At 54.4% G+C, this 27,748-nt stretch overlaps 1 protein-coding gene across 1 annotated transcript in view; it reads left to right on the top strand.

The window, feature by feature from the left end:
• Positions 1-203: 203 nt before the first annotated feature.
• Positions 204-27,748, top strand: part of LOC149404029 (uncharacterized) — a 37,309-nt gene continuing 9,764 nt past the window's right edge. Inside the window, exons 1-4 of the mRNA XM_089604110.1 lie at positions 204-524; positions 604-714; positions 782-1,121; positions 1,203-1,702. Of these exons, the coding sequence (XP_089460236.1) occupies positions 204-524; positions 604-714; positions 782-1,121; positions 1,203-1,702 (1,272 nt within the window). The remainder of the gene's footprint in view (positions 525-603; positions 715-781; positions 1,122-1,202; positions 1,703-27,748) is intronic.

Below are 27,748 nucleotides of genomic sequence, written 5' to 3'. Positions count from 1 at the left end.
CTCTTATGGGTCGGGTTAATAAGGCTAAAACACTTGGTAAAAAAATCCCGGTACAATTTGATGATAAAGGGCAACCAATCGGTAAAGAGGGTGATGAGTTGTCGAGTTACTTTGGCGTGTTAGCAAGAGAACACGTTCCACTTTCGATGCGTGATTGGAGATGTAAAGACAACGCCCAAATTAAAGAACGGATTTGGAATGAAATGCAAGAAGGATTTACGATTCCTATCGAACAAAAACACGATTGCCTTATGAGAGTCGGAGAAGCCGCAAGGTTATTTCGTCATGAGATATACAACGATCTACTCAAAGACATAATCAACGAACCAATCGCCTTAAAGAGACCGGATTGTATTTTGAAATACTATACAAGTATCACCGAAGAAGATTGGATAGCATTTGTTGAGTATAGGCGAACCGAAATGTTCAAACAAACATCGGAACATGGGAAATCAAATATCGGAAAAAGTGTGTACAAATCTCGAACGGGCCGAAATGGATATCGAAAGCTTGATCAAGAAAAGGTTAGATTCATTTTTTTCTTTTAGTTATTTCAAATGTTGCAATTATTTTTTAATTTATTATATAATTACTTCTTACTAGCATGACGAAACGGGGGAATGGCCTACGAAAGAGGAACTTTGGATTGACTCGCGAATGAAAGACGTAGATAACTACAAGGATGAGAAAGACAAATTGATGGGAGAAAAAATCGTAAGTTCTTTACCTTTGTTATAACAATTAACCTTGTAATTTTATTTTCATATAATTTTATGTGTAGAAAACGTTATCCCAACAAGCATCGCAAGGGACATGGTTGCCGGAATCGGGAAAGAGTGTTTTGCAAGAAGCTTTGGGAACGTCGCGAGTTTGCGGTCAATCCAAACACACGTCGCGTTTTAAGTATTTTGTTCCTCCAACGCCCAACGAAGAAGTAATGAAGATGCGTCGGGAAATGAGCGAGTTAAAGTCTTTGGTGATGAAGGCCTTCGGTGGAAATGGTAGCATTAATGTCGAGTCGCCTAGTGTCGAGCAAGTGGAAGGGAATCTCAACGCGAAGGTTGTTGATGATAAAGAGATGGCAAATGTTGAAGAACACGTCAATGAAGCGGTCTCTTTAGGTATGTTTAATTTTTTTTATCTATTTATTAAAGATAAATGTTTTGGTATTAAGTTATTGATAAAATTCTTGATTCGCTTAGAACACGACGATGTTGATGATCGTCCGAAGATCGATCCTATCATTGTTGATGATCGTCCGAAGATCGATCCTATTGTTGTGGAAAAACCCAATAGTGTTCGTGCTAGTTGCTCTTTGAATCCAACCACGCCGGTGACACCGAGTTCGGATGAAAGCGTCGAGTGTCTTCTTTTCATTGATGACACCGAGTTTGGAGGCACAATTCATGTTGCAAATGGGCGAGCGTACATGAATGGAGGCGTAGTTCATTTCTCACCTTTGGAGGAAGGAAATTTACGCGTGGCCGTTTTGGGGGTTTTGATTAAAAAAGCAAAATTGCCAATTCCCACCGAAGAAGCTCAAACCGTTGAAGATGCTATAGGCGGGTTTGTCTCGTGGCCAAAGAGACTCATGGAAATGGACTCGGGAATAGAGAGTCGCGGTCCGGTTGTCAAACAACTCTCAAAGCTCGGTTTTGAGAGTGAAGCTAGCATCGATGATGCTAAGAAGATTCCGTACAAGGTGATTAATCCCAAGTATCGATTGCTCGCTCAACATGCCAACAAAGTAATGTTACCGGAAGGGGATGTGATTATGGTCGATATTAGTCCAAGTCTCGCGGCTATCCCGATTCCTGTGTCATTTGAAGACATTTCCGATTTTTTGCAATACTTGGAAATTGGCGCGGGGAGCATAACGGTTTATATGGAGTAAGAGTTTTCTTTATATGCGTTTTTTAATATCAATATTCAATATTTAGTGTTTTGATCAACTAAATATTTGTTTGTCATAGCTATCTACGCTCGAGGCTAGAAAAGGCGAAGAAGACTCGAAATTATTGTTTTATAAATCCGAGCTTAAGTTCGTATATCGAAAATGACGACGAGGAGGCTTATTTGTCAAAACGAGTCAAGGACGTTGGAAACGTGGTACGAGAATGCAAATTTGGTGAATTAGTTTTGATGCCGTATAACAAAGGTGCGCATTGGATGCTCGTTGTCCTCGACCTTTGGAGAAATAGCGCTATGTTCTTTGACCCGTTGAGAAATAAAATCCCAATCGATTTATTTCGATTGATAAAAAGGTAATATTTTGATTTCTTAAATAATTTTCATTATAAATTGTTCTAGATGTTTTTTCTCTTATAATCTCCGTGTTATATAGGGTTCTTGTTGATTTCAAGCTCGAGCATCAAAACGCCCATAGTAACGGGCAATCAACGTACATCAAGGATTGGGACGCTCCGAGACAAACGGGAAACACGGAATGCTGGTATTTTGTCATTTCTTATATGCGTGATATAGTCGTAGGAGGTGTAGGAAAATTAGAAAATAAGAAATCCTATACAAACGAGGATTTAGAGAGAGTTAGGGAAGAATGGGTAAGTTATGTACAAACATTTATTAACTGTGATGATTAGCTAGTTTTTTTGAAGATGTATATATTAGATTTTGAATGTTTTGAAGATGAGGATATTTGAAGATGAATGTATATATTAGATATTTTTTGTATTGAAGATTATTTTCAGGTGCTAGTATCGTGTAAAAAACAGATTCTGGATTGAAAATAAACGATTCTCGCCGCGGCGAACTTTTTTTCTCGCCGCGGCAAGTAATTCGAGCCGCGGCGGGAAATATTATTCGCCACGGCGAGACAAGATACCGAGAGCAGGAAAATTAGAAATCTTAGTCTCGCCGCGGCGAGATTTTTTCTTCGCCGCGGCGAGTTTTAAAAAAAAAATTCATCCCCTTCCTACAACGCATGATAATCCGTTGTAGAATAATCTCGCCGCGGCTAAGATTTGACTTCGCCGCGGCGAATTTCTCGCCGCGGCGAAGTGTATTATTCGCCGCGGCGAGTTGATTCTACAACGGATTATTTTCCGTTGTAGAATGTTCTCGCCGCGGCGTGGAACGTACCTCGCCGCGGCAAATAACTCGCCGCGGCGACGTATATTTCGCGCCGCGGCGACGTGCTTCTACAACGGATTGAAGATCCGTTGTAGAATATGTCGCCGCGGCGCGAATTATACGTCGCCGCGGCGAGATGTTTGAAAATGTTTAAAAATTACACAATGGATTCAACCCGTTGTAGAAGCTTCTACAACGCTTAAGAATCCGTTGTAGAAGCTTAGTTTCTACAACGGATAATTAAGCGTTGTAGAAAGCTGTTGGATTCTACAACGGATTTTTAAGCGTTGTAGAAGCTTCTACAACGCAGGATTCTACAACGCTTAAGAAGCGTTGTAGAATCATTCTACAACTGTTTTTAAGCGTTGTAGAATCCTATTTTTGTAGTAGTGTAAAGTTGAGACTTGAGTCGGCTCCCCGAGTTGAGCCTCGCTCCTCGAGTTGAGACTTCATACAGTCTCCTCGACTCGAGCTTCGCTCCTCAAGTTGGGCCTTGAGTCAGTCTCCTCGAGTCGAGATTCGCTCCTCGAGTCGAGCCTTGAGTCAGTGTCCTCGAGTCGAGCCTTGAGTCAGTCTCCTCGAGTCGAGCCTTGAGTTGTTCCTCGAGTCGAGCCTCGAGTCGTTCTCGAGTCGCTCCTCAAGTCAAGCCACTAGTCACTCTCGTCGAGTCGATCCTTGCTCCTCGAGTCGAGTCACTCTCGTCAAGTGGAAACCTTCATATTTCACGTGGGAAGAATGGTATTCGAAGACCCCTAAAGGCCCGCAAGAGTCCGGCAAGACGAGCCATTCACCGCGCGCACAGCACGCTGCGCCAGCCATCCGTGCAGCAAGCAGCGCGCTGCGCCATGCAGGCGCGCGCCGCGCCAAGACGCGCCCGCGCTGCGCGCTCCATGCGCCGCGCATCCTGCGTCGCGCGTCCTGCGCCGCGCGTTCTGCGCCGCGCATCGCGCGCCGCGCGGCACGCACCGCGCGTTGTGTGCCGCACTTTGTGCGCCCGCACTCCGTGCGCCTCCAGTTGATGGCACGCGCATTCCTAGTCCCACATGGACGAAAAAGAAGCCCTCTAAGGCCCCGAAACACCTATATAAACCCCCTCCCACTGAGGGGAAAGCCATCCAATAAATTCTCTTCATCTCCTATCGACACGCTCGATTTCTTACTCTTCTCTTCTTCTCTGGATGCCATATTTGGCCTGAAGCAGATTCTCTTCTCTCTCCCCCATTCTCAGAGGTTCCGCAGCACTCACGGTGACTTCCCGAACGTCGCTCCCTCTGACCGAACGTTCTCCGGTGCTCAAGCACGCCCCTAGGGTTCTCGACTAGAGTTCCCCTCTCGCGTCTAACACACTAGACGCGTACGCGATCTCCGAAGTTCTGAGACGCTGCCGAGGACTCCTCTCGATCCGTCTCCTTCGCTGAGCACGCCTCTCCACCAAGGCTCCGCGCCTCATACTGCGTCTTTCATGCTTGAACTACGTTCTGACCTGATCCCACGCACGAGTACGTAGGCAGCCGACAACCAAGGCACGGTCACTCCTCCTCCTCACCCCCTACCTCTCCCGAGAGGCGGGTTGATCGGAGAAAACCCTAGCTCGAGACTATCGAGTTCACACTCTTGGCCCGGGTGCGATCACTTGGTCCGGCCTTGGATCGAACCGCCCGAGGTTTTAAATAGTTGTTCATTTTCGTGCGACAACATTTTGGCGCTAGAAGGAGGGGGGTTCACGACCTATTCAGCCCGAAATCCCTTCTGTTCATCTTCTTCTTCTATTCTGCGAACTCAGCTTTCTCGAACTTGAGAAACGATGAGTAGCCAACCAGCCGTACGTTCTGAGTGCGTGAACAACCCCGAAAACGTCACTGGGACCAAGAAATACTTCTTGCGCTCCCGAGCGCATGGTGACGAAGAGTCGCTCCACGAAGAGAGCTCGACCCGCTCACCATCTCCATCTCCTGATAGCAGGGACGACCGCATCATGGAGTAAGAGGAGAGTATCCGCCGACTGAAGGCGAGGAACGCAAGGTACCACAGCCGACTGGCTGCAAAGCAACCTATGCGTGACACGATAATCCCCAACGGGGATCCTGAAAACCTCAACGAGGAAAGCCGCGACCGCGACCCTGATTACGAGGGTACTGGTGAGTCGGAGGATATCGAGACTTTTCTCACGAAGGACGGGGGACTCCCCGCCGTGTTTGAAGCCGGTCCGTCGAATCCCATACCCCGAACAGGCGATGCGCCGGTAGCTTCTCAAGAGGGGAATTCCCGACGTTCAGCTCTCGACCGACTAGGTCCGAGGGAGAATGTTGCGGAAAGTCAGGATACGCGGAGAGCGCACCATCGCAAACAAAGCCTGCGCCTCCGTACGACCAGCCCTGACCTTAGGGACTGCCTCACTGCTCAACGCATTGGGCGTGGCAATGATCTGAGAGAGCGACTAAGCTCTAGACCCAATATCCCGCTGGCGGCCCCAACTAACGGGAACCGCCGCGCAAGACAGGGGTCTAACGAGAGGCTGCTGGTGACTCCTCCCGATCAAGGGGTTACTCTAACGACCGGTCTCGATGTGGTCACTATGATCCACAACCTTCGAAATGAGGTACGAGATCTCCGAGAATACGGAATAGGTGGAAGTGCCTATGGGGTCGTTGAGGAGAATTCATCGCCTTTCACTACTCAGATACTGGCTGAGGTTTGTACGGGGAATTTCAAGCTCCCGAACCTCGCTCCCCCTATGATGGGAAAGCAGATCCTGCTTACCACATCCAGCACTATGAAACCTGGATGACGATGCAGGGTGTTTCTCCTGGCGCCATGTTCCAAGCTTTTAGTTTGACCCTCACGGGACTCGGCTTTGAGTGGTTCAAGATCTTAAAGCCAGGAAGCATCCACTCGTTCAAAGACCCGAAGGACATGTTCCTAGCACGGTTTGCTACATCTATGGTCCAAAAGAAGACCAAGATGTACCTGTGGTCAATCAGGCAAGAGAGTGGCGAGTCTCTTAGACGATACCTCGCCCGATTCACTGAAGAGTCAAACAAGGTCGACCGCTTTGACGACGGTGACGCAATTGCCGCTATCATAGAAGGCTTGCGCACAAGTGACTTCCTCAAGTCTGTCGTCGGCCGTGTCCCTTCTACCATGGCCGAATTAATGACTCGAGCTAAGACCTTCATGGGAGTCGAAGATTACCTCGACGGCCGCAAGAGCACTAATCAAAGCTCTCGCCGTCGAGAAGAACCTAGCCGCGAGCAGAACGAACCTCGTAAAAGACGAAACAAGGGGAACCAGGTTTCTAGCAACCAACCCCATGTACCCCAGAAACCGCGACTTGCGGAAAACTTCAAAGGGTACTCGTCGTTCACACCGCTCAACACAGCGCCGGAAAGGATCTTAGCTCTGGCACGTGACAAGTTCACGCCCCCGGCTCCAATGAAGAAGGATCCCGCAACTCGTGATCGATCCAGGTATTGTGAGTTCCATCGGGAATACGGTCATTTGACCTCGGAATGCTACAACCTCAAAAGGAAAATCGAGGCTTTGATCCAACGGGGTGAGCTGAAAGAGTTTGTGTTACGCATGATTAGCGCTGCGGGCCCCACCGCGAACAGACAACAGTCTGGTCAAGGAGGAGGAACAGCTGCTTCTGCCGACCAAACCGCGGCTACTGCCAACGCCAATCCGTAACTCCACGTGGTAACCACCATTTTGGGAGGTCCACAGGATGGAGATTCAGCCCGACAACGGAAGAAATTCCTTAGGGCCGTGGCTGAGGAAGACGGTGCCATGCAGGTCAACTTCACATATGAAGAACCTCCGTCCTTGCCTCACGAGACGATGTATTTCACCAATGAAGAGGCCAAGCGAGTTGTGCATCCGCACAATGACGCGATCGTGCTCAAGGCCTAAGTGGCCAATAACTTGGTGAAAAGGGTTCTCATCGATAACGGCAGCGCTGCCGACATAATTTTCAAGACCACCCTAGAGCGCATGAAGCTCGGGGGGCTGCGCCCGACTCCGACCCAAACACCATTGTTTGGGTTCACTAGGGAAAAGGTTATGACCGAGGGCATTATCGACCTGCCGGTCACCTTTGGGACCCCTGGAGGAATCGAGGCCGTTCACATGGTCCCATTCGTAGTGGTCGATCAGGAGTCGCCTTATAACTTAATAATCGGGCGACCCACGTTGAACCGGCTAAAGGCAATCACTTCCACGTACCACCTACTGGTGAAATTCCCCACCGAAGAGGGAATTGGCATTATGGCTGGAGACCAATCCCAAACCAGAATATGCTACGTGCAAGGAGTTGATGGCAAATCCGCGGGAAAAGCGGTCAACACAATCTTCCAACTGGAAGACGATTTCCCATGCAACCCAAGGGATGCAAGGAAGTTCGGAGAACTTGACCCCCGGGATGAAATCGAAAGACTCAAGGTGGAAACCTCCGATGATCTTGTGCCAATCGTCCTGGACGAATCTAAGCCTGATGAAGTTGTAAAAGTTGGCACCCGACTTCGACTCGCCATCAAAACTCAGCTTACTGCCTTCCTTAGGGAGTTCAAGGATGTTTTTGCATGGACTCATGCGGACATGCCCGGAATCGATCCCGAGGTAATAGTGCACCGATTGAACGACGACCCAAAGGTCGCCGAAAAAGTGCAGGCTAGACGAACGTTCAACCCAAAACGATACCTGGCCATAAATGAAGAGGTCAAGAAACTCTTCACCGCAAATTTCATTCGAGAGGCTAAGTACCCCAAGTGGGTCGCCAAAGTGGTAATGGTAAAAAAGCCCAACGGGAAGTGGCGAATTTGTATAGACTACAAAGATATTAACAAAGCCTGCCCTAAGGACTGCTTCCCACTCCCACGCATCAAACAACTGGTGGACGCCACGACCGGCCATGAACTTCTAAGCTTCATGGACGCCTATTCAGGCTACAACCAAATTCGAATGCACGAGCCCGATCAAATTACGATGACCTTTGTCACCGATCGAGGTCTCTACTGTTACAAGGTCATGCCTTTCGGCCTTAAGAACGCGGGACCAACGCTTGGTAAATCGGATCTTCGCCGATCAAATCAGCAAGACGATGGAAGTGTACGTGGACGACATGCTCGTTAAAAGCCTACTGGCAACCAATCACGTACGCGACCTAAGGGAGATGTTCACAATCCTCCGCCGATATAAAATGAAGCTCAACCCCAACAAATGCGTATTCGGGGTTGAATCCGGGAAGTTCCTCGGTTACATCGTCAGCCGACGAGGCATAGAGGCGAACCCGAAAAAAATCAAGGCACTCCTTGAAATGAAGTCGCCAAGACGAGTCAAAGAGGTACAAAGCCTGACCGGTCGGATTGCCGCTCTGACACGTTTCGTGTCTAAAGCCACCGACAAGTGTCAACCGTTCTTCAAAGCTCTGAAGAAGACGGACGGCTTTGAGTGGACGGACGAATGCGAAAGTGCCTTCCAAGAAATGAAGGCTTACTTTGGGTCCCCACCATTCCTCTCTAAACCGAGAGAGGGCGAGATGCTATACGTGTATCTCGCCGTCTCTGAAAGAGCTGTAAGTGCTGTCCTTGTCCGCGAAGAAAACAAGGTCCAATGGCCGATCTACTACGTGAGCAAAGCCTTACTCGACGCGGAAACGCGCTACACCAAGATTGAGAAACTTTCTCTGGCTCTCGTAACGGCAGCAAAGAAGCTACGACCGTACTTCCAAGCTCACCCAATCGCAGTGCGAACCGAACATCCAATCCGTAAAGCTCTTCAAAAGGGAACATCGACTCGCATGGCGATCTGGTCCCAAGAATTGAGCGAGTACGGGATTGAGTTCCACCCAAGAACGGCTTTAAAGGGGCAGGCCTTAGCCGACTTCGTGGCAGAATTCTCTTATACTCCCGATATGGGAAGAGCAGAAGCTGACTTGAACGATGATGACGCGTTAACTCGAAAAATGAAGGTAGACCCAACGAGTCCAATCTGGGAGCTATACGTAGATGGGGCATCTAATGCTCGGGGGGCTGGCGCCGGAATAATTTTGATTAACCCCGACGGGGAAAAGCTACGATACGCCCTTCACTACGGCTTCCAAGCCTCCAACAATGAAGCTGAATACGAAGCGCTCATTGTAGGGATAGAGCTGGCACAGAAACTCGGCTCCCATAACCTACGAATACACTGTGACTCGCAGTTGATCGTAAACCAGGTTAAAGGAGATTACACCACCAAGGAACCTAACATGGTCGCGTACCTGGCTAAGACAAACTCCAAACTCGATGCCTTCTCTTGGTTCGAGATTCACCAAATCTCGAGAGAACAAAATTCGGAGGGTGACGCGCTTGCTCGCCTCGGATCTGGCATCGACGAAGACGGATTGGGGACCGTACCCATTGAATTTTTCCCACGGCCATCCGTCTCCCGAGACGAAGTCGGGACCATAGAGGTGGCATCTCAGCCCACTTGGATGGACTCAATTGTCGAGTTTTTGCGAAGAGGGGAACTCCCCGAAGACCGCAAGGAAGCCGATAAACTGAGGGCCTTAGCATCCAAATACACGCTCCGTGAGGGCGTACTCTATAAGCGCGGTTACTCGACGCCACTGCTCCGGTGCCTCGATAGCGTTGAGTCGACCAAGGTCCTCCGCGAAATCCATGAGGGCATCTGCGGGAACCACGCCGCTGGAACTTCCCTTGCGCTCAAAGCGCTTAAGCAAGGCTATTTCTGGCCTACCATGAAGCGAGATGCTTGCGAATGGGCAAGGCGTTGCGATAAATGCCAGCGCTTCGCGGAAATTCCACGACAGCCCCCGACCCTATTAAGCAGCATCGTTGTGGACATCATTGGTAAGCTCCCTAGAGCACCAAGGCAATACGAGTACGCCATTATCGCCATCGACTACTTCACTAAGTGGATAGAGGCCGAGCCACTTGCCAGAATAACTGAAGCAAACACGACAAACTTCATATGGAAAAGCATCATATGCAGGCACGGTATCCCCGCCTCGATTGTGACTGACAACGGAGCGCAATTTGACAACGCGCGAGTAAGAGATATGTGCGATCAATTGAAGATCAGCAAGACCTTCTCCTCGCCGTGTCATCCTCAGGCCAACGGCCAAGTCGAGGTAGTCAACAAGACTATCAAAAGCAACTTGAAAAAGAAGCTCGAAGACAAGAAGGGCGCCTGGGCCGAGGAATTGCCATTTGTCCTATGGGCATATAGGACAACCGCGCGAAACGCCACCAGCGAGACGCCATTCTCCCTTGCATATGGGGACGAGGCCGTGGTTCCAATTGAAACCGAGATACCCACGTTCCGAATCGATACATTCGACGAAGCGGACAACGACGAGGCCATGCGCCTTGAGTTGGACCTGATCGATGAAAAGAGAGCGGAAGCATTCAGACGCCTCGCCGCACAGAAGCGCAAGGTCGAAAGATACTACAACTCCAAGATCAAAAGGTGAAACTTTGCCGTCGAAAGCTTCATCCTCAGACGAGTGTTCCAGAAGACACAAGTCCAAGGCGCCGGCGTCCTAGGCCCGAACTGGGAAGGCCCTACAGAGTCCGCAAAGTCATTCACGACGGGACATACTACATCGAGCACACGGACGGAACTCCGATTCGCCACCCGTGGAACGCGGAGCGCTTCAGGCAGTACTACAAGTAGCTAGCGTACCCCGCATTTTTATCGCTTTTATTTCCCATTTTCAATTAGGCCTACGAGCCAATGTTTTAGGATTTTAATTTTCTCGCAAGTTTTTCGCAAAAGTAATAAAACTTGAGTTTTCCGTTTCAAATTCCGTTATATGCAAGTTTTCTAGTTATCAACAATTAACTTATAACCCAAAAACTTGGGGGGGCTAGCTATGGTAAGGAAACTCCCAAAAGAACACGCTCCACCAAAAAATCTTAAGACGCCTACATGGCGCACGCAAGATGCCTACATGGCGCACTTAAGACGCCTACATGGCGCACGTAAGACGCCTACATGGTGCAACCTAAAACGCCTACATGGCGCACTTAAGACGCCTACATGGCGCACGTAAGATGCCTACATGGCCCAACCTAAGACGCCTACATGGCGCACTTAAGACGCCTACATGGCGCACGTAAGACGCGTAAAGGCGCTACCCGTAAGACGCCTACCTGGCGCAACCTAAGACGCCTACATGGCGCACTTAAGACGCCTAGATGGCGCACGTAAGACGCGTAAAGGCGCAACCCGTAAGACGCCTACATGGCGCAACCTAAGACGCCTACATGGCGCACTTAAGACGCCTACATGGCGCACGTAAGACGCGTAAAGGCGCAACCCGTAAGACGCCTACATGGTGCAACCTAAGACGCCTACATGGCGCACTTCAGACGCCTACATGGCGCACGTAAGACGCGTAAAGGCGCAACTCGTAAGACGCCTACATGGCGCAACCTAAGACGCCTACATGGCGCACTTAAGACGCCTACATGGCGCACGTAAGACGCGTAAAGGCTCAACTCGTAAGACGCCTACATGGCGCAACCTAAGACGCCTACATGGCGCACTTAAGACGCCTACATGGCGCACGCAAGACTCGTAAAGGCGCACCCCGTAAGACGCCTACATGGCGCAACCTAAGACGCCTACATGGCACACTTAAGACGCCTACATGGCGCACGTAAGACGCGTAAAGGCGCAACCCGTAAGACGCCTACATGGCGCATGTTACCGATCCGTCTCGGTCCGGTAGATCGACGACGGCCACGCTGGCGGCCGTCCTGAGGCTGACGCTCATCCGAGGACGGCTCTCAGCCAAGGCCGGTGCTCCAAGGCCGGCTCTCTAAGGCCGGCGCTCCAAGGCCGGCTCTCCAGGGCCGGCTCTCCAAGGCCGGCGCTCCAAGGCCGGCTCTCCAAGGCCGGCTCTCCAAGGCCGACGCTCCAAGGCCGGCTCTCCAAGGCCGGCGCTCGCCAAGGCCGGCTCTCTAAGGCCGGCGCTCCAAGGCCGGCTCTCCAAGGCCGGCGCTCGCCAAGGCCGGCTCCCCAAGGCTGGCGCTCCAAGGCCGGCTCTCCAAGGCCGACGCTCGGCCAAGGGGTTCCCCAAACACCCCTTGGCCGCCTATAAATATGAGGGTCTCTCCCTTGACCTAGGTAATCCGAATTTGAGTACTGAAACGCTGTCGAACTCGTACCTCGCTCATTTCTCTCAAGTCTCGACCCCTAAACACTAAACCCTCTACAAACCACCTCAATCCTACTTATGTTGAGCGTCGGAGAGGTAAACAGAGGCAACCCCTCTGTTTCCCCTTTGTAGTTCACACCTTTTCTACTTGCTTTTCAGGTGCCTGGACGAGACAGATATCACAGACAGCTAAGGGACGACTTGGGATACCAAGTCCGACACGCTCGAGTTGAGACGAGACCACTTGGTTCGGCGTTGGGTCTGACCGTCTGCGACTCCTAAATCGTTGTCCGAAAAACTGCGACAACATTTTGGCGCTAGAAGGAGGGGATCTCTCAACCTTGACGACGCATTCCCTCTACCAGTCTTCTCCCTTTGTTCTCACGACTCTCGAGAGATGAGTCACATTCCCACCACCTCCGCGGGTACCCGAGCGACGAGCTCGAGGTATGGTCTTCGACGCCTCGCACATCGTCTTGAAGGGCAACCTCGCGATAGCAAGAGCCAGCCCCAAGACCCGATGAATGACCCCGAGGCCGAGCTCCGAGAGGACACGGCCCGGCGGCTTGCGGAGCTCCTTGACCGTCCCGGCGTCGACGGTACGCTCATAGCCAATCTCTTCGGCTATGACATTGAGGATAGGTCCGCCCAAGACGACTCCGACCCCGAATATGTGGGGAGTCGAAGACCAATGAGGCAACGCCTAGCCTTGCCCCTTCGCGGCCCGAGAGGTCTAACGACGCTTTGGCCGGGCCGTCACACCTGGCGCGACAGGAGGTGCGGTCACATTCCCGGGGACTCGCCCCCTCGGTTTCAAGAGGCGGCCGGACACGGCCCCTCGCCGAGGAGAGAGCGACTCTGGTAGATGATGGGGCCGATAGCCGAAGCACTCGCCGGACGGTTCGACCAAGGGCGGCCTCGCCTCGCCCCGCGCCAAGCGTGGACCTTAGAGAGCGCTTGACGGCGCAAAGAAACTCCCGAGGGGAGGATCTCTGCCAAAGGCTAAACTCTCGAAGGGACGCGCTCCCCGCCGCAACTCTCGGCCGGCCTCAGGCCAATATCGTGGACCAAGCGTCCAACGAACGCCAACCGGTGACTCCCGTGGCCCCGACGGTCGGCTCCTCTAACGGGCTTGACATGGTCACATTGATTCAGAGCCTCCAAAACCAAATCATCGAAATGAGGGAGTCAGGGAGGCAAAGGCCGTACGGAGGGATCGAGGAATCATACTCTCCCTTCGCCGCACAAGTCCTCGCGCAACCATGCGTGGGAAACTTCAAGTTACCGTCCATTCCCCCCTACGATGGACGTAGAGACCCCCACTTCCACGTCCAACACTATGAGACGTGGATGACGATGCAAGGACAGACGGACGCTACCCTCTGCCAAGCCTTCAGCCTAACCCTCACAGGGTCGGGATTTGAGTGGTTCTGAAGTTTGAGGCCGGGGAGCATCTCGTCTTTCCGGGCCTTACGAGAGGCGTTCCTTGCCCGATTTGCCACCCTCGTGGCGCAAAAGAAATCAAAGACCCACCTCCTCTCTATCCGGCAAGGGAGGGACGAGACGTTGAGGCAATACCTCGCTCGCTTCACTGAGGAGTCTCACAAGGTCGAAGGGTTCGACGACAGGGACGCCATCACGGCGATCACTGAGGGAGTCCACACGAGCGAATTCCTCAAGTCTATTGTTGGCCAAGTCCCACGAGATATGGCGGAGCTAATGGCGAGAGCCCGCACGTATATGGGAGTCGAGGACTATCTCGATGGCCGAGATGGCCGAAAGTCAGGAGGACAGGGGAGTCGCCGCCGCGACGATCGAGACGAAGATCGTCCCGACCCTCGAAAGAGGAGGAATAAGGGAGGCCAGGCCCCTAACGGCCGCTCCCTCCCCGGGCCGAGGCCGCAACATGTCGATAGCTTCCAAAAGTTCTCGACATTTACTCCTCTGAACACTTCGCCGGAGCGGATCCTGGCTCTGCACCGTGACAAGCTGGGGAGTCCAACCCCTCTCACGAAGGATCCCGCCAAGAGGGATCAAAGCAAGTACTGTGACTACCATCAGGATCACGGGCACCTGACATCCGAATGCTATCAACTCAAGCGTCTGATTGAGGTCCTGATTCAAGATGTGAAACTAAAAGAATACGTCCTTAGAACTATCGGGACGGCCGCGGCGCACGGAGGCCGCCCGCGGCAAGGAAAGAAAGGTCCGGCGACGGTGACCATCACGGACCGCGCGCAAACGAAGAGCCGGAGAGCTCGCAACTTCACGTCGTGGGTGCAATCTTGGGCGGCTCGGAGTTCGGAGACTCGACCACGCGAAGGAAGAAGTACGTGCGCGAAGTTTCCCAAGGGAAAATAGCGCACTACATCAACCATACGTACGAGGCCCCTCCTCCGGCCCCCTTCGAATCCATGTTCTTCACCGGACAAGAAGCGGCGCGAGTGCTCCATCCACACAACGACGCGATAGTCGTCTCCGCCCCGGTCGCCAACAACCTCGTCCAGAGAATCCTGATCGACAATGGGAGCTCTGCAGACATAATCTTTAAATCGGCGTTGGACAGGATGAAGCTATCCGGGATGAGACCGACCCCGATCTCGACCCTGCTCTTCGGCTTCTCCGGGGAGAGGGTCATGACGGAGGGAACTATCGACCTCCCGGTTACCTTCGGTACACCGGGGGGCTCGAGGTTACCCAGATTGTGTCTTTCCTAGTGGTGGACCAGCCCTCGGCCTACAACATTATCGTCGGCCGCCCGACTCTCAATCGGTTGAAGGCCATAACGTCCACGTAGCACCTGATGATGAAGTTCCCGACCGAGAAGGGAATCGCCGTGATGCTGGGAGACCAGTCAATGGCGAGGATGTGCTACATCCAGGGCGTGGACGGAAAAGGGAAAGGAATGATGGTGAGCACCATCTTCTAGCTCGGGGACAATTTCCCCTGCAAGATAGAGGAGGGAGGCACCTTCGGAGAGCTAGACCAAAGGGATGATGTCGAGCGTCGAAAGGTGGAGACACCGGACGACCTCGTTCCCGTCGTGTTGGACGACGCCAAGCCTGACCCTCTCGGTCTTGACCCGGGCGATCTCGCTCGCCGACAGTCGGGCATGGACGATGTTCAGCTCCTCGTCTCGGCTCGAGAGTGCTGCCTGGAGTTTCTTTGTCTCCCCTAAGAAAGTATCGACCGCCTGCTCAGCCTTCTCCCGAGACGCCTTCTCGGCCACCGCCTTCTCACGAGCTCGCTTCAGTTCCTCCTCAAGCGCTTGAAACTCTTGGACGGTGCGGACCCCCGCCAAAGTGGCGGCATGGGCGACCGCCGTGTTCTCCTTGTCTTTCTCCATGATCTGCATGCGACGCAGCAAGTCCCGGAGAATACGGTCGCTCCGTTCTTGGCGCGCGAGCATCTGTGGAAACAAACAACGTACATGCGATCGAAATAAGCACAATAATCACAAATAAAGCATCCAAATCCACGTGGTTCTCCCCAAACAAATCGTGTAAGCCGTCATCAATGGTCCCACACCCCGATAGGTGGTCAATGGGGTCCATGGGCGCGAATAGCGAGGGAAGCATGATTGACAAAAAATAATAATAAAAATAATAGTAAAGGACGTCGGAGCATACCTCTTGGCGGCGGGCTTCTCCGATGGGCCAACGTTGGACTTTGAGTTTACCACGCAATTTACAATCGATGATAAACTCGGGGGGCGAATGTTACCGGTCCGTCTGGATCCGGTAGATCGACGACGGCCACGCTAGCGGTCGTCCTGAGGCCGACGCTCATCCGAGGACGGCTCTCACCCAAGGCCGGCGCTCCAAGGCCGGCTCTCCAAGGCCGGCGCTCCAAGGCCGGCTCTCCAAGGCCGGCTCTCCAAGGCCGGCGCTCCAAGGCCGGCTCTCCAGGGCCGGCTCTCCAAGGCCGCCGCTCCAAGGCCGGCTCTCCAAGGCCGGCTCTCCAAGGCCGGCGCTCCAAGGCCGGCTCTCCAAGGCCGGCTCTCCAAGGCCGGTGCTCCAAGGCCCGCTCTCCAAAGCCGGCGCTCGCCAAGGCCGGCTCTCCAAGGCCGGCGCTCCAAGGCCGGCTCTCCAAGGCCGGCGCTCGCCAAGGCCGACTCCCCAAGGCCGGCGCTCCAAGGCCGGCTCTCCAAGGCCGGCGCTCGGCCAAGGGGTTCCCCAAACACCCCTTGGCCGCCTATAAATATGAGGGTCTCTCGCTTGACCCAGGTAATCCGAATTTGAGTACTGAAACACTGTCGAACTCGTACCTCGCTCATTTCTCTCAAGTCTCGACCCCTAAACACTAAACCCTCTACAAACCACCTCAATCCTACTAATGTTGAGCGTCGGAGAGGTAAACAGAGGCAGCCCTCTGTTTCCCCTTTGTAGTTCACACCTTTTCTACTTGCTTTTCAGGTGTCTGGACGAGACAGATATCACAAACAGCTAAGGGACGACTTGGGATACCAAGTCCGACACGCTCGAGTCGAGACGAGACCGTCTGCGACTCCTAAATCGTTGTCCGAAAAACTGCGACAACAGCGCAACCTAAGACGCCTACATGGCGCACTTAAGACGCCTACATGGCGCAAGTAAGACGCATAAAGGCGCAACCCGTAAGACGCCTACATGGCGCAAATTAAGACGCCTACATGGCGCACGTAAGACGCGTAAAGGCGCAACCCGTAAGACGCCTACATGGTGCAACCTAAGATGCCTACATGGCGCAACCTAAGACGCCTACATCGCTGACCCGCAGTTGAGACTTGCAATTGAAACTGCGGCAAATCCACGACGAGGCCGGAAAGGACGGTCGCCCTGTAAGGGACGGAGAAGCGCCACGGACGACGGAATGGCGAATGCCTCCCGGAGACCGACGAATATCCGGTAGGTGAGCGAGCTCGAAGCATCAACCCCCGAACAATCGAAGTCCTCGGGAGCAGCAAAGCCCTCCTCGGGATACCACTCCGTCCTAGCAAGCGACCTCGCCGATACTAACGCCTCTGCGTCAGGGGTCTCGGGCTGAGAACCCCCTGGCTCCACGGAAGGGCACCAGCCCTCCGACACAACCGCGGCAGCCGCCGACGGTACCTTGGGACGCTCCGATGCGAGGCCTTCGGCCCCCGGACATGTCTCTGACTCACCTCCGAGATCTTCAGACTCGGGACCAAAGTCGTCCACGCAGTCTATCTCGTCGAGAACCGACTCTAGCGGAGTCACCGCATCCGCGTCCGTAACATCTCCCGGCACGCCTTGAGAGTCCAAGTCGGATTGCGGCACGTCGAGGCGGGCTGTGTCACGAACCCCCTCGCCGATGAAGTTGATCACGAGGCGAGGGGCAGGTTCCCCGGACGCGGGATGATCAAACTCCCCACCTGTATCGCGCCCAGTTGGCGCGCACTCTTCGTGAGGCTGAGCAGCAGGAACGGTCGCACCCAGCTCGCCTTCCTCCAGCCACTGCTCTACTCCGCTTGGATTCTCTTCCACGTGCAGAGGAACTTCCCTTAATCCCGCGAAGAGATCATCTTCTGCGTGTTAAGAACCCTGAAATAAGAGAGAGAAATCAATCTCGGGACTCTCAGTTAAGAAAAGGGGAGGGACACCCTTAATGCAAGCGTAAAAGAGAAAACAAGCGTAGAAAAGAGAGAAAAAAATAAAGTGAGGAATAAAGAGAAGGGGGGACGCCTATTTATAGGCTTCAAGGGGGTAGGAGTCGAAATCCTACTCCCACAAGGAGCAAAATCGGAAAAAAAAAACTCCAAAAAGTCGGAGTTCTCCCGCGCAAGGCGAACCAGCCCCGCGCACGGGGCGCGCCGCGCGCCAAGCACGCGCGCCGCGCGGGTCGCCCTGCAGAAACCGCGCGCCGCGCCGTCCAAGGCGCGCGCCACGCGGCCCCCCCCAAAAAAAAAAAAAGAAAGAAGAAAGAAGAAGAGGAAAAGATTTTTCCTCTGGGTCACAAGACACGGGAAATATTTTCCTCAAACACCCAACTAGAAGAACAAAAACTTCATCGTTGGGACACCTCCCGAGCGACGAACTTGGGGGGCTAATGTTGTCGGTCGTTTTCGGAAAACCCGAGACGCCAAGAAGGCACGTCGCTTAAAGGGCCGATGGTCAGGCCGGAGGTCCTGAAGAGCGGCAAGTCTTCAAGCCCCCGCCCAAACTCTTGACTCCTTGAGTCAAGCCTAGCCCCTCAAGTTGAGACTTGAGTGGGCTCCCTGAGTTGAGCCTCGCTCCTCGAGTTGAGACTTCATACAGTCTCCTCGAGTCGAGCTTCGCTCCTCAAGTTGGGCCTTGAGTCAGTCTCCTCGAGTCGAGCCATGAGTCAGTCTCCTTGAGTCGAGCTTCTCTCCTCGAGTCGACCCTTGAGTCAGTCTCCTCGAGTCCAGCTTCGCTCCTCGAGTGGAGCCTTGAGTCCGTCTCCTCGAGTCGAGCTTCGCTCCTCGAGTCGAGCCTTGAATTGTTCCTCGAGTCGAGCCTCGAGTCGTTCTCGAGTCGCTCCTCGAGTCAAGCCACTAGTCACTCTCGTCGAGTCGAGCCTTGCTCCATGAGTCGAGTCACTCTCGTCAAGTGGAAACCTTCATATTTCACGTGGGAAGAATGGTATTCGAAGACCCCTAAAGGCCCGCAAGAGTGCGGCAAGACGAGCCATTCACTGCGCGCACAGCACGCTGCGCCAGCCAGCCGTGCATCAAGCAGCGCGCCGCGATATGCAGGCGCGCGCCGCGCCAAGACGCGCCCGCGCCGCGCGCTCCATGCGCCACGCATCCTGCACCGCGCGTTCTTCGCCGCGCATCGCGCGCCGCGCCCCCTGCGCCGCGCGCCGCGCGTTATGCGCCGCGCACTCCGTGCGCCTCCAGTTGATGGCACGCGCATTCCTAGTCCCACATGGACGAAAAAGAAGCCCTCTAAGGCCCCCAAACACCTATATAAACCCCTTCCCACTGAGGGGAAAGCCATCCAATAAATTATCTTCATCTCCTATCGACACGCTCGATTTCTTACTCTTCTCTGGATACCATATTTGGCCTGAAGCAGATTCTCTTCTCTCTCCCCCGTTCTCAGAGGGGACATCCTGAGCGTCGCTCCCTCTGACCGAACGTTCTCCGGTGCTCAAGCACGCCCCTAGGTTTCTCGACTAGAGTTCCCCTCGCGCGTCTAACAAGCTAGACGCGTACGCGATCTCCGAAGTTCTGAGACGCTGCCGAGGACTCCTCGCGCCCCGTCTCCTTCGTTGAGCATGCCTCTCCACCAAGGCTCCGCGCCTCATACTGCGTCTTTCACGCTTGAACTACGTTCTGACCTGATCCCACGCACGGGTACGTAGGCAGCCGACAACCAAGGCACGGTCACTCCTCCTCCTCACCCCCTGCCTCTCCCGAGAGGCGGGTTGATAGGAGAAAACCCTAGCTCGAGACTATCGAGTTCACACTCTTGGACCGGGTGCAATCACTTGGTCAGGCCTTGGATCGAACCGCCCGAGGTTTTAAATAGTTGTTCATTTTCGTGCGACAACACCAACTCTACATGTCGCCTCGAGTTGAGTCCAATCCTCGAGTCGAGTACCGAGTCCACGAGCCGACTAATAAGTCTCCATGCCAGCCCTACACCTTACTGGCCCTCGAACCGACCTTACGTGTAATTACTCGAGTCGAGTCTATTCCTCAAGTTGAGTCCCCAGGCGTGGCGCACGCACCATGGCGTCGCATTCACAAGGGCACAAGACTCAACCCGAAAATGCGACCAGTGCACTAAGGTGCCACACTCACCGGGGGATCAAGTCTACACCTAACCCTGCCTATCACACGACACGCGCACCCAAGGGTGCCACGCTCGTGAGGTGGAACGGCCACACAAATGTGGCACCGTGTTCGCCGCCCAACTCGTGAGCCGAAAGGCAGCGAGTTACAAATGGGTTTCAAAGGCTTGCGTCCACCGGACGTACCTTGTCTAGCCAGCGTCCACGGAAAACCCGGTCACACAAACGTGACACCGAGTCCCCCAGAGGCCCAAGCCGTGCAAATCGATCACGCCTTCATTGGTAGGTCGAGAAAATAAGCCACGCACAATAAAGTCGTGCAAATCGATCACGCCTTCATTGGTAGGTCGAGAAAATAAGCCACGCACAATAAAGTCGTGCAAATCGATCATGCCTTCATTGGTAGGTGGAGAAAATAAGCCACGCACAATAAAGTCGTGCAAATCGATCACGCCTTCATTGGTAGGTCGAGAAAATAAGCCACGCACAATAAAGTCGTCCAAATCGATCACGCCTTCATTGGTAGGTCGAGAAAATAAGCCACGCACAATAAAGTCGTGCAAATCGATCACGCCTTCATTGGTAGGTCGAGAAAATAAGCCACGCACAATAAAGTTGTGCAAATCGATCACGCCTTCATTGGTAGGTCGAAAAAATAAGCCACGCACAATAAAGTCGTACAAATCGATCACGCCTTCATTGGTAGGTCGAGAAAATAAGCCACGCATAGTAAAGCCGTGCAAATCGATTGCGCCTTCATTGGTAGGTCGAGAAAATAAGCCATGCACGATCGACCAGGAACAAAGGCCATCCCTCACGACGCAAAAAGCCGTCCCACGCGACGCACAAAAGCCGTCCCTCGCGACGCACAAAGGCCGTCCCTCACGACGCACAAAAGCCGTCCCACGCGACGCACAAAAGGCGTCCCTCGCGATGCACAAAAGCCATCCCTCGCGACGCACAAAGGCCATTCCTTGTGACGCACAAAGGCCGTCCCTCGTGATGCACCAGAGGTCGTCCCCCGTGATGCATTGAAAGCCCTTCTACGGCATGCTCGCAAACCCGAGAGCGTTCATCCCGCATCCGCATGAAAGCGTAGATTTTGAGTTTCCACTCGACCTACGCTCGACCGGAAACTTGGGGGCTAATGTTACCGGTCCATCTCGGCCTGATATAGAAGCGGCGGCCGCGATAGCAACCACCCCGGGGCTCCCCCGACGCATGGCCGACCTCCGGCGTCATGAGCTCGGCATCCGGCTCCATGGCCGACCTCCGGCCTCATGAGCTCGGCCTCCAGCTCTATGGCCGACCTCCGGCCTCATAAGCTCGGCCTCCAGCTCCATGGCCGACCTCCGGCCTCATGAGCTCGGCCTCCAGCTCCATGGCCGACCTCCGGCCTCATGAGCTCGGCCTCCAGCTCCATGGCCGACCTCCGGCCTCATGACCTCGCCCTCCAGCTCCATGGCCGACCTCTGGCCGCATGAGCTCAGCCTCCAGCTCCATGGCCGACCTCCAGCCTCATGAGCTCGGCCTCCAGCTCCATGGCCGACCTCCGGCCTCATGAGCTCGGCCTCAGCTCCATAGCTGACCTCCGGCCTAATGAGCTCGACCTCGGCCAAAGGCCAAGCTCGGCTATCCTCGGCCATCGGCCATCCTCGGCCAATGCCCGAGCCTGGCTATCCTCAGCCATTGGCCGACCCTAGAGCCAGCCTCGGCCAATGGCCGGCTTAAATAGCCTCGGCCATTGGCCGGCCCTAGAGCCAGCCTCGGCCAAAAGGCCAGCTCAAATAGCCTAGGCCATTGGCCAGCCCTAGAGCCAGCCTCGGCCAGTGGCCGGCTCAAATAGCCTCGGTCATTGGCCGGCCCTAGAGCCAGCCTCGGCCAAAAGGCCGGCTCAAATAGCCTCGGCCATTGGCCAGCCCAAGAGCCAGCCTCGGCCAATGGCTCGCTCAAATAGCCTTGGCCATTCGCCGGCCCTAGGGCCAGCCTCGGCCAATGGCCGGCTCCAATAGCCTCGGCCATTGGCCGACCCAAGGGTCAGCCTCGGCCAATGGCCGAGCCAAGGCCATCCTCGGCCAAGGGGTTGCCCAAAATGCCCCTTGGTCGCTTATAACTACCGGGATCCCTTCCCTGGTCCAGCTAATCCATTCTTGAGTACTGAAACGCTGTCGAACTCGTACCTCGCTCGTTTCCCTCAAGTCTCGGCCTCTAAACACCTAAACCTCCTACATCCACCTCAATCCTACTAATGTTGAGCGTCGGAGAGGTAAACAGAGGCAACCCCTCTGTTTCCCCTTTGTAGTTCACACCTTCCTGCTTGCTTTTCAGGTGCTTGGACGAGACAGACACCGCCTACAGCTAAGGGACGGCTTGGGATACCAAGCCCGACATGCTCGAGTCAAGACGAGACCACTTGGTCTGGCCATGGGTCTAACTGCCCTTGACTCCTAAATCGTTGTCCGAAAAACTGCGACAACAGCACCCCCTCTGAATCCCCTTTGTAGTTCACACTCTCTTTTCCCACTTTTCAGGTATTGAGATGAGGCAAGCATCATCTACAACTAAGGGATGATTTGGGATACCAAGTCCGACACGTTAGAGCCCGAACGCGATCACTTGGTCCGGCCTTGGGTCGAACCGTTTGGGGCTCCTAAATCGTTGTCCGAAACGAGCGACAACATTTTGGCGCTAGAAGGAGGGGGCCTCCCGACCTTGGCGACGCTTTCCCTTCCAATCCTTTTTCTTCCTACCTCTACGCCTCTCGAGTGATGAGTCAAATTCCCGCTACCTCCGCAGGCACTCGAGCGACGGGCTCGAGATACGGCCTCCGAAGCCTCGCGCACCGTCAAGGAGGGCAGCCTCGTGACAACGAGAGCCAGCTCCAAGACCCGGTGAATGACACCGAGGCCACGCTCCGAGAGGACACGGGCCGAAGGCTCGCCAAGTTCCTAGACCGTCCCGGCGTCGAATGCACGCTCATCGCCGACCTTCTCGGCTACGACGTCGAGGATAGATCCGCCCGAGGCGACTCCGACCCCGACTGTGTGGGGGAGTCGAGAACGGACGAGGCAACTCCTAACCTCGCCCAATCACAGTCCAAAAGGACGAATGGCGCCTTGGCCGGGCCGTCGAACCCGGCACGGCAGCATGCACGGTCACACTCCCGAGGACTTTCCCCCTCGGTTTCAAGAGGCGGTCGGACACGGCCCCTCGCCGGGGAGAGAGCGGCCCTAGGGGACGATGGGGCCGATAGCCGAAGCGCTTGCTGGACAATCCGGCCAAGGGCGACCTCGCCCCGCTAAGCGCCAAGTGCAAAGAAACTCCCGAGGATAGGATCTCCGCCAAAGGCTCAACTCTCGGAGGGTCGCACTTCCCGCCACTACACTCGGCCAACCTCAGGTCAATGCCGGGGACCAGGCGTCCAATGAGCGTCAACAGGCGACTCATGCGGTTACGGCGGTCAGCCCAGCTAACGGGCTTGACATGGTAACGATGATTCAGAGCCTCCAAAACCAAATCATCGAAATGAGGGAGTTGGGGAGGCAAAGGCCTTACGCGGGGATCGAGGAGTCATACTCTCCCTTCGCCGCTCAAATCCTCCCTTGCGTGGGGAATTTCAAACTGTCGTCCATCCCTCCCTACGACGGGCAGACGGACCCGAAATTCCATATCCAACACTACGAGACGTGGATGACGATGAAGGGACAGTCAGACGCCACCCTGTGTCAAGCCTTCAGCCTAACCCTCATAGGGTCGGGATTTGAATGGTTCCAGAGTCTAAGACCAGGGAGCATCTCGTCCTTCCGGGCTTTGCGATAAGCCTTCCTTGCTCGTTTCGCCACTCTCGTGGCACAAAAGACGTTGAAAACCTACCTCTCGTCTATCCGGCATGGGAGCTCGCACGAGCGACTTCCTCAAATCTATTGTTGGAAAGGTCCCGCGGGACATGGCGAAGCTGATGTCGAGAGCTCGCACCTACATGGGAATCGAGGACTTCCTCGACAACCAAGATGGCCGGAAGTCAGGGGGCAAAGCGGTCGCCGTCGCGACGATCAGGACGGAGATCGTTCGGGCCCTTGAAAGAGGAGGAACAAGGGAGGCCTGGCCCCTAACGGTCGCTCCCTCCCTGGGCCGAGACCCTCACATGTCGATAGCTTCCGAAAGTTTTTGGCATTCACCCCCCTGAACTCTCCGCAAGAGCGGATCTTGGCTCTGCACCATGACAAGCTAGGAAGCCCCGCTCCTCTCACGAAGGATCCCGCAATGCGGGACAGAAGTAAGTTCTATGAATACCACCAAGACCATGGGCATCTGACGTCCAAATGTTACCAGCTCAAACGTCAGATCGAAGTCCTCATTCAAGATGGGAAGTTGAAGGAGTACGTCCTTAGAACAATCGGGACGGCCGCGGCAAACGGAGAGCGCCCGCGGCAAGAAAGGAAAGGCCCGGCGACAGTAACCGTTAGAGATCGGACGGCGAACCAAGAATCGGAGAGCTCACAAATGCACGTCGTGGGCTCAATTATGGGCGGCCCGGAGTTCGGGGACTCGAGCACGGAAAGGAAGAAGTACATGCGAGAAGTCTCGCAAGGGAAGATAGCAGACTACATCAACCACACGTACGAGGCTCCTCCTCCGGCCCCATTCGAGTCCATGTTCTTCACCATCCAAGAGGCGGTGCGAGTGCTCCACCCGCACAATTACGCGATAGTCGTCTCGGCTTCGGTCGCCAACAATCTTGTCCTGAGAATCTTGATTGACAACGGCAGCTCTACCGACATCATCTTCAAATCGGCATTGGACAGGGTGAAGTTGACTAGGCTGAGGCCGACCCCGATCTCGACCCCACTCTTCGGCTTCTCCGGGGAGAGGGTCATGACATAGGGCACAATTAATCTCCCGGTCACCTTCGGGACACCAGGGGGATCGAGGTCACCCACATCGTGTCGTTCCTGGTTGTGGACCAGCCCTCGGCGTACAACATCATCATAGGTTGCCCGACTCTCAATCGGTTGAAGGCCATAACGTCTACCTACCACCTGATGATGAAATTCCCGACGGAGAAGGGGATCGCCATAATGATGGGAGACAATAAATGGCAAGGATGTGCTATATCCAGGGTGTGGACGGTAAGGCGAAAGGGAAGATGGTGAGCACCGTTTTCCAGCTCAGAGACAAATTCCCGTGCAAGATCGAGGAAGGGGGCACCTTCGGAGAATTGGACCAAAGGGACGATGTCGAGCGTCGGAAGGTGGAGACACCGGATGACCTCATTCCCATCGTGCTGGACGACGTCAAGCCTGACCAGGTAGTCAAGGTAGGCGCCCAGCTCCCGTCTGAAATCCGACTCCAGCTCCCAGCCTTCCTCCGCGAGTTCAAAGACGTCTTCGCGTGGACACACGCCGACATGCTAGGGATCGATCCCGAGATAATGGTCCACCGCCTCAACGACGACAAGAGGGTGACCGAGCGCGTCTAACCGAGACGAGCGTTCCGTGGAGAGAGGTACCAAGCCATTGGTAAAGAAGTCGTCAAACTTCTCGCCGCCAACTTCATCAAGGAGGCAGAACACCCCAAGTGGGTGTCCAATGTCGTTATGGTTAAGAAGCCAAACGGGAAGTGGCGAATTTGTATCGATTACAAAGACCTCAACAAGGGCTGCCCGAAAGACAGCTTCCCTCTCCCGAGAATTGAGCAACTTGTGGATGCCACAGCGGGCCGCGAGCTGCTAAGCTTCATTGATGCCTACTCAGGCTACAATCAGATCCGCATGCACGAGCCGAATCAGATCAAGACCACCTTTGTTACGAACCGCGGACTTTATTGCTACAAGGTCATGCCCTTTGGCCTCAAAAACGCGGGAGCAACATATGAAAGGTTGGTGCACCGAATGTTCGCCAATCAAATCAGCAAAACGATGGAGGTCTATGGGGACGACATGCTAGTCAAAAGCCTTAAGGCCCAGAACCACGTTCGAGACCTCAGGGAGACGTTCACGATCTTGCGGCGCTACAAGATGAAGCTGAATCCCAATAAGTGCGCTTTTGGGGTTGAGTCCGGAAAATTCCTGGGCTACATGGTGAGCCGCCGCAGGATCAAAGCTAATCCTGAGAAGATTAAGGCGATCTTAGAGATGAGGTCGCCATAGAAAGTCAAAGAAGTGCAGAGTTTGACGGGAATGATCGTCGCCTTAACGCGATTCGTTTCCAAGGCAACTGATAGGAGCCATTAATTTTTCAAAGAATTAAAGAAGACCGACAGGTTTGTTGAAGAAGGAGTGCAAGGAGGCGTTCCACGAAATGAAAACCTACTTCAGCTCCCCCCCGTTCCTTGCAAAACTGAAGGACGGCGAGACCTTGTATGTCTACTTCGTGGTTTCCGACAGGGCCGTGAGCGCAGTTCTAATACGCGAGGAAGACAAGGTACAATGGCCGGTTTACTACGTTAGCAAGGCGCTCCTCGACGCAGAGACTCGATAGCCGGAAATCGAGAGATTGTCCCTCGCCCTCGTCATGAGTGTTGTCGCACGAAAATGAACAACTATTTAAAACCTCGGGCGGTTCGATCCAAGGCCGGACCAAGTGATCGCACCCGGGCCAAGAGTGTGAACTCGATAGTCTCGAGCTAGGGTTTTCTCCGATCAACCCGCCTCTCGGGAGAGGTAGGGGGTGAGGAGGAGGAGTGACCGTGCCTTGGTTATCGGCTGCCTACGTACCCGTGTGTGGGATTAGGTCAGAACGTAGTTCAAGCGTGAAGGACGCTGTATGAGGCGCGGAGCCTTGGTGGAGACGCGTACTCGACGAAGGAGACGAGGCGCGGAGGAGTCCTCGGCGACGTCTCAAAACTTCGGAGATCGCGTATGCGAGAGAGAATGTGTGTTTTCTCCCTTTTGGAGACGTGGAAGACTCTAAGTCAAGAGTTCCTTGTTGTGGCGGAGATTCCGGACGCGTAGGCGATTCCTAGTCGGAAATGCCGGATGCGTAGGCGATTTCTTGTCAGAAATGGCGGACGCGTCTAGGGGGCTAGACGCGTAGGCGATTTTCAGTAGAAAACCGTTAGAGCACTCGTGGGCTTAAGATTAATCGCTCGATCAAGAGAGGCGGCACTCGGGAGTCCCCGGAAAGCGCTTCAGAATCTCCGAGAGCGAGAAATCGTGGAGAATCCGCTTCAGGCCAAGGATGGCATCTAGAGAAGAGGAGAGAAGTCTCAAGTTCCTTGAGAAAGAATGGGATGGCTTTCCCCTCAATGGGAGGGGGTATTTATAGGTGTTTGGGGGCCTTAGAAGGCTTCTTTTTCGTCCATGTGGGACTAGGAACGCATGTGGCATCAAGTGGAGGCGCACGGCGCGCGCGGCGCACAAAGTGCGGCGCACAACGCGCGGCGCGCGGCGCAGGGGGCGCGGCGCGCGGGTCACCAGGCGCGGCGCGCGATGCGCGGCGCTGGATGTGCGGTGCGGGCGTGTCATCGCGCGGCGCGCGGTCTGCTTGGCGCGGCGCGCGGCCTGTCTGGCGCGACGCGCGGGCTGCTGTGCTTGGTTGGCCGGCGCGGCTGCGCGCGCGGCGCATGGCCCGCCTCGTCGGGCTTTTGCGGGCCTTCGAATACCATTCTTGCCACATGAAATATGAAGGCTTCTACTTGGCGAGAGTGACTCGATTCGAGGAGCGACTCGAGGCTCGACTCGAGGAACAACCCAAGGCTCGACTCGAGGAACGACTCGGGGCTCGACTCGAGGGGCAT

This window comes from Urtica dioica, chromosome 2 (assembly GCF_054948205.1).
Source record: "Urtica dioica subsp. dioica isolate 48M chromosome 2, U.dioica_male_clone48M_v1_H2, whole genome shotgun sequence".
In the NCBI taxonomy this organism is placed as follows: Eukaryota; Viridiplantae; Streptophyta; class Magnoliopsida; order Rosales; family Urticaceae; genus Urtica; species Urtica dioica.
Note: the sequence above shows the minus strand (reverse complement) of the source record. Positions and strands in the feature narration are given on the sequence as shown.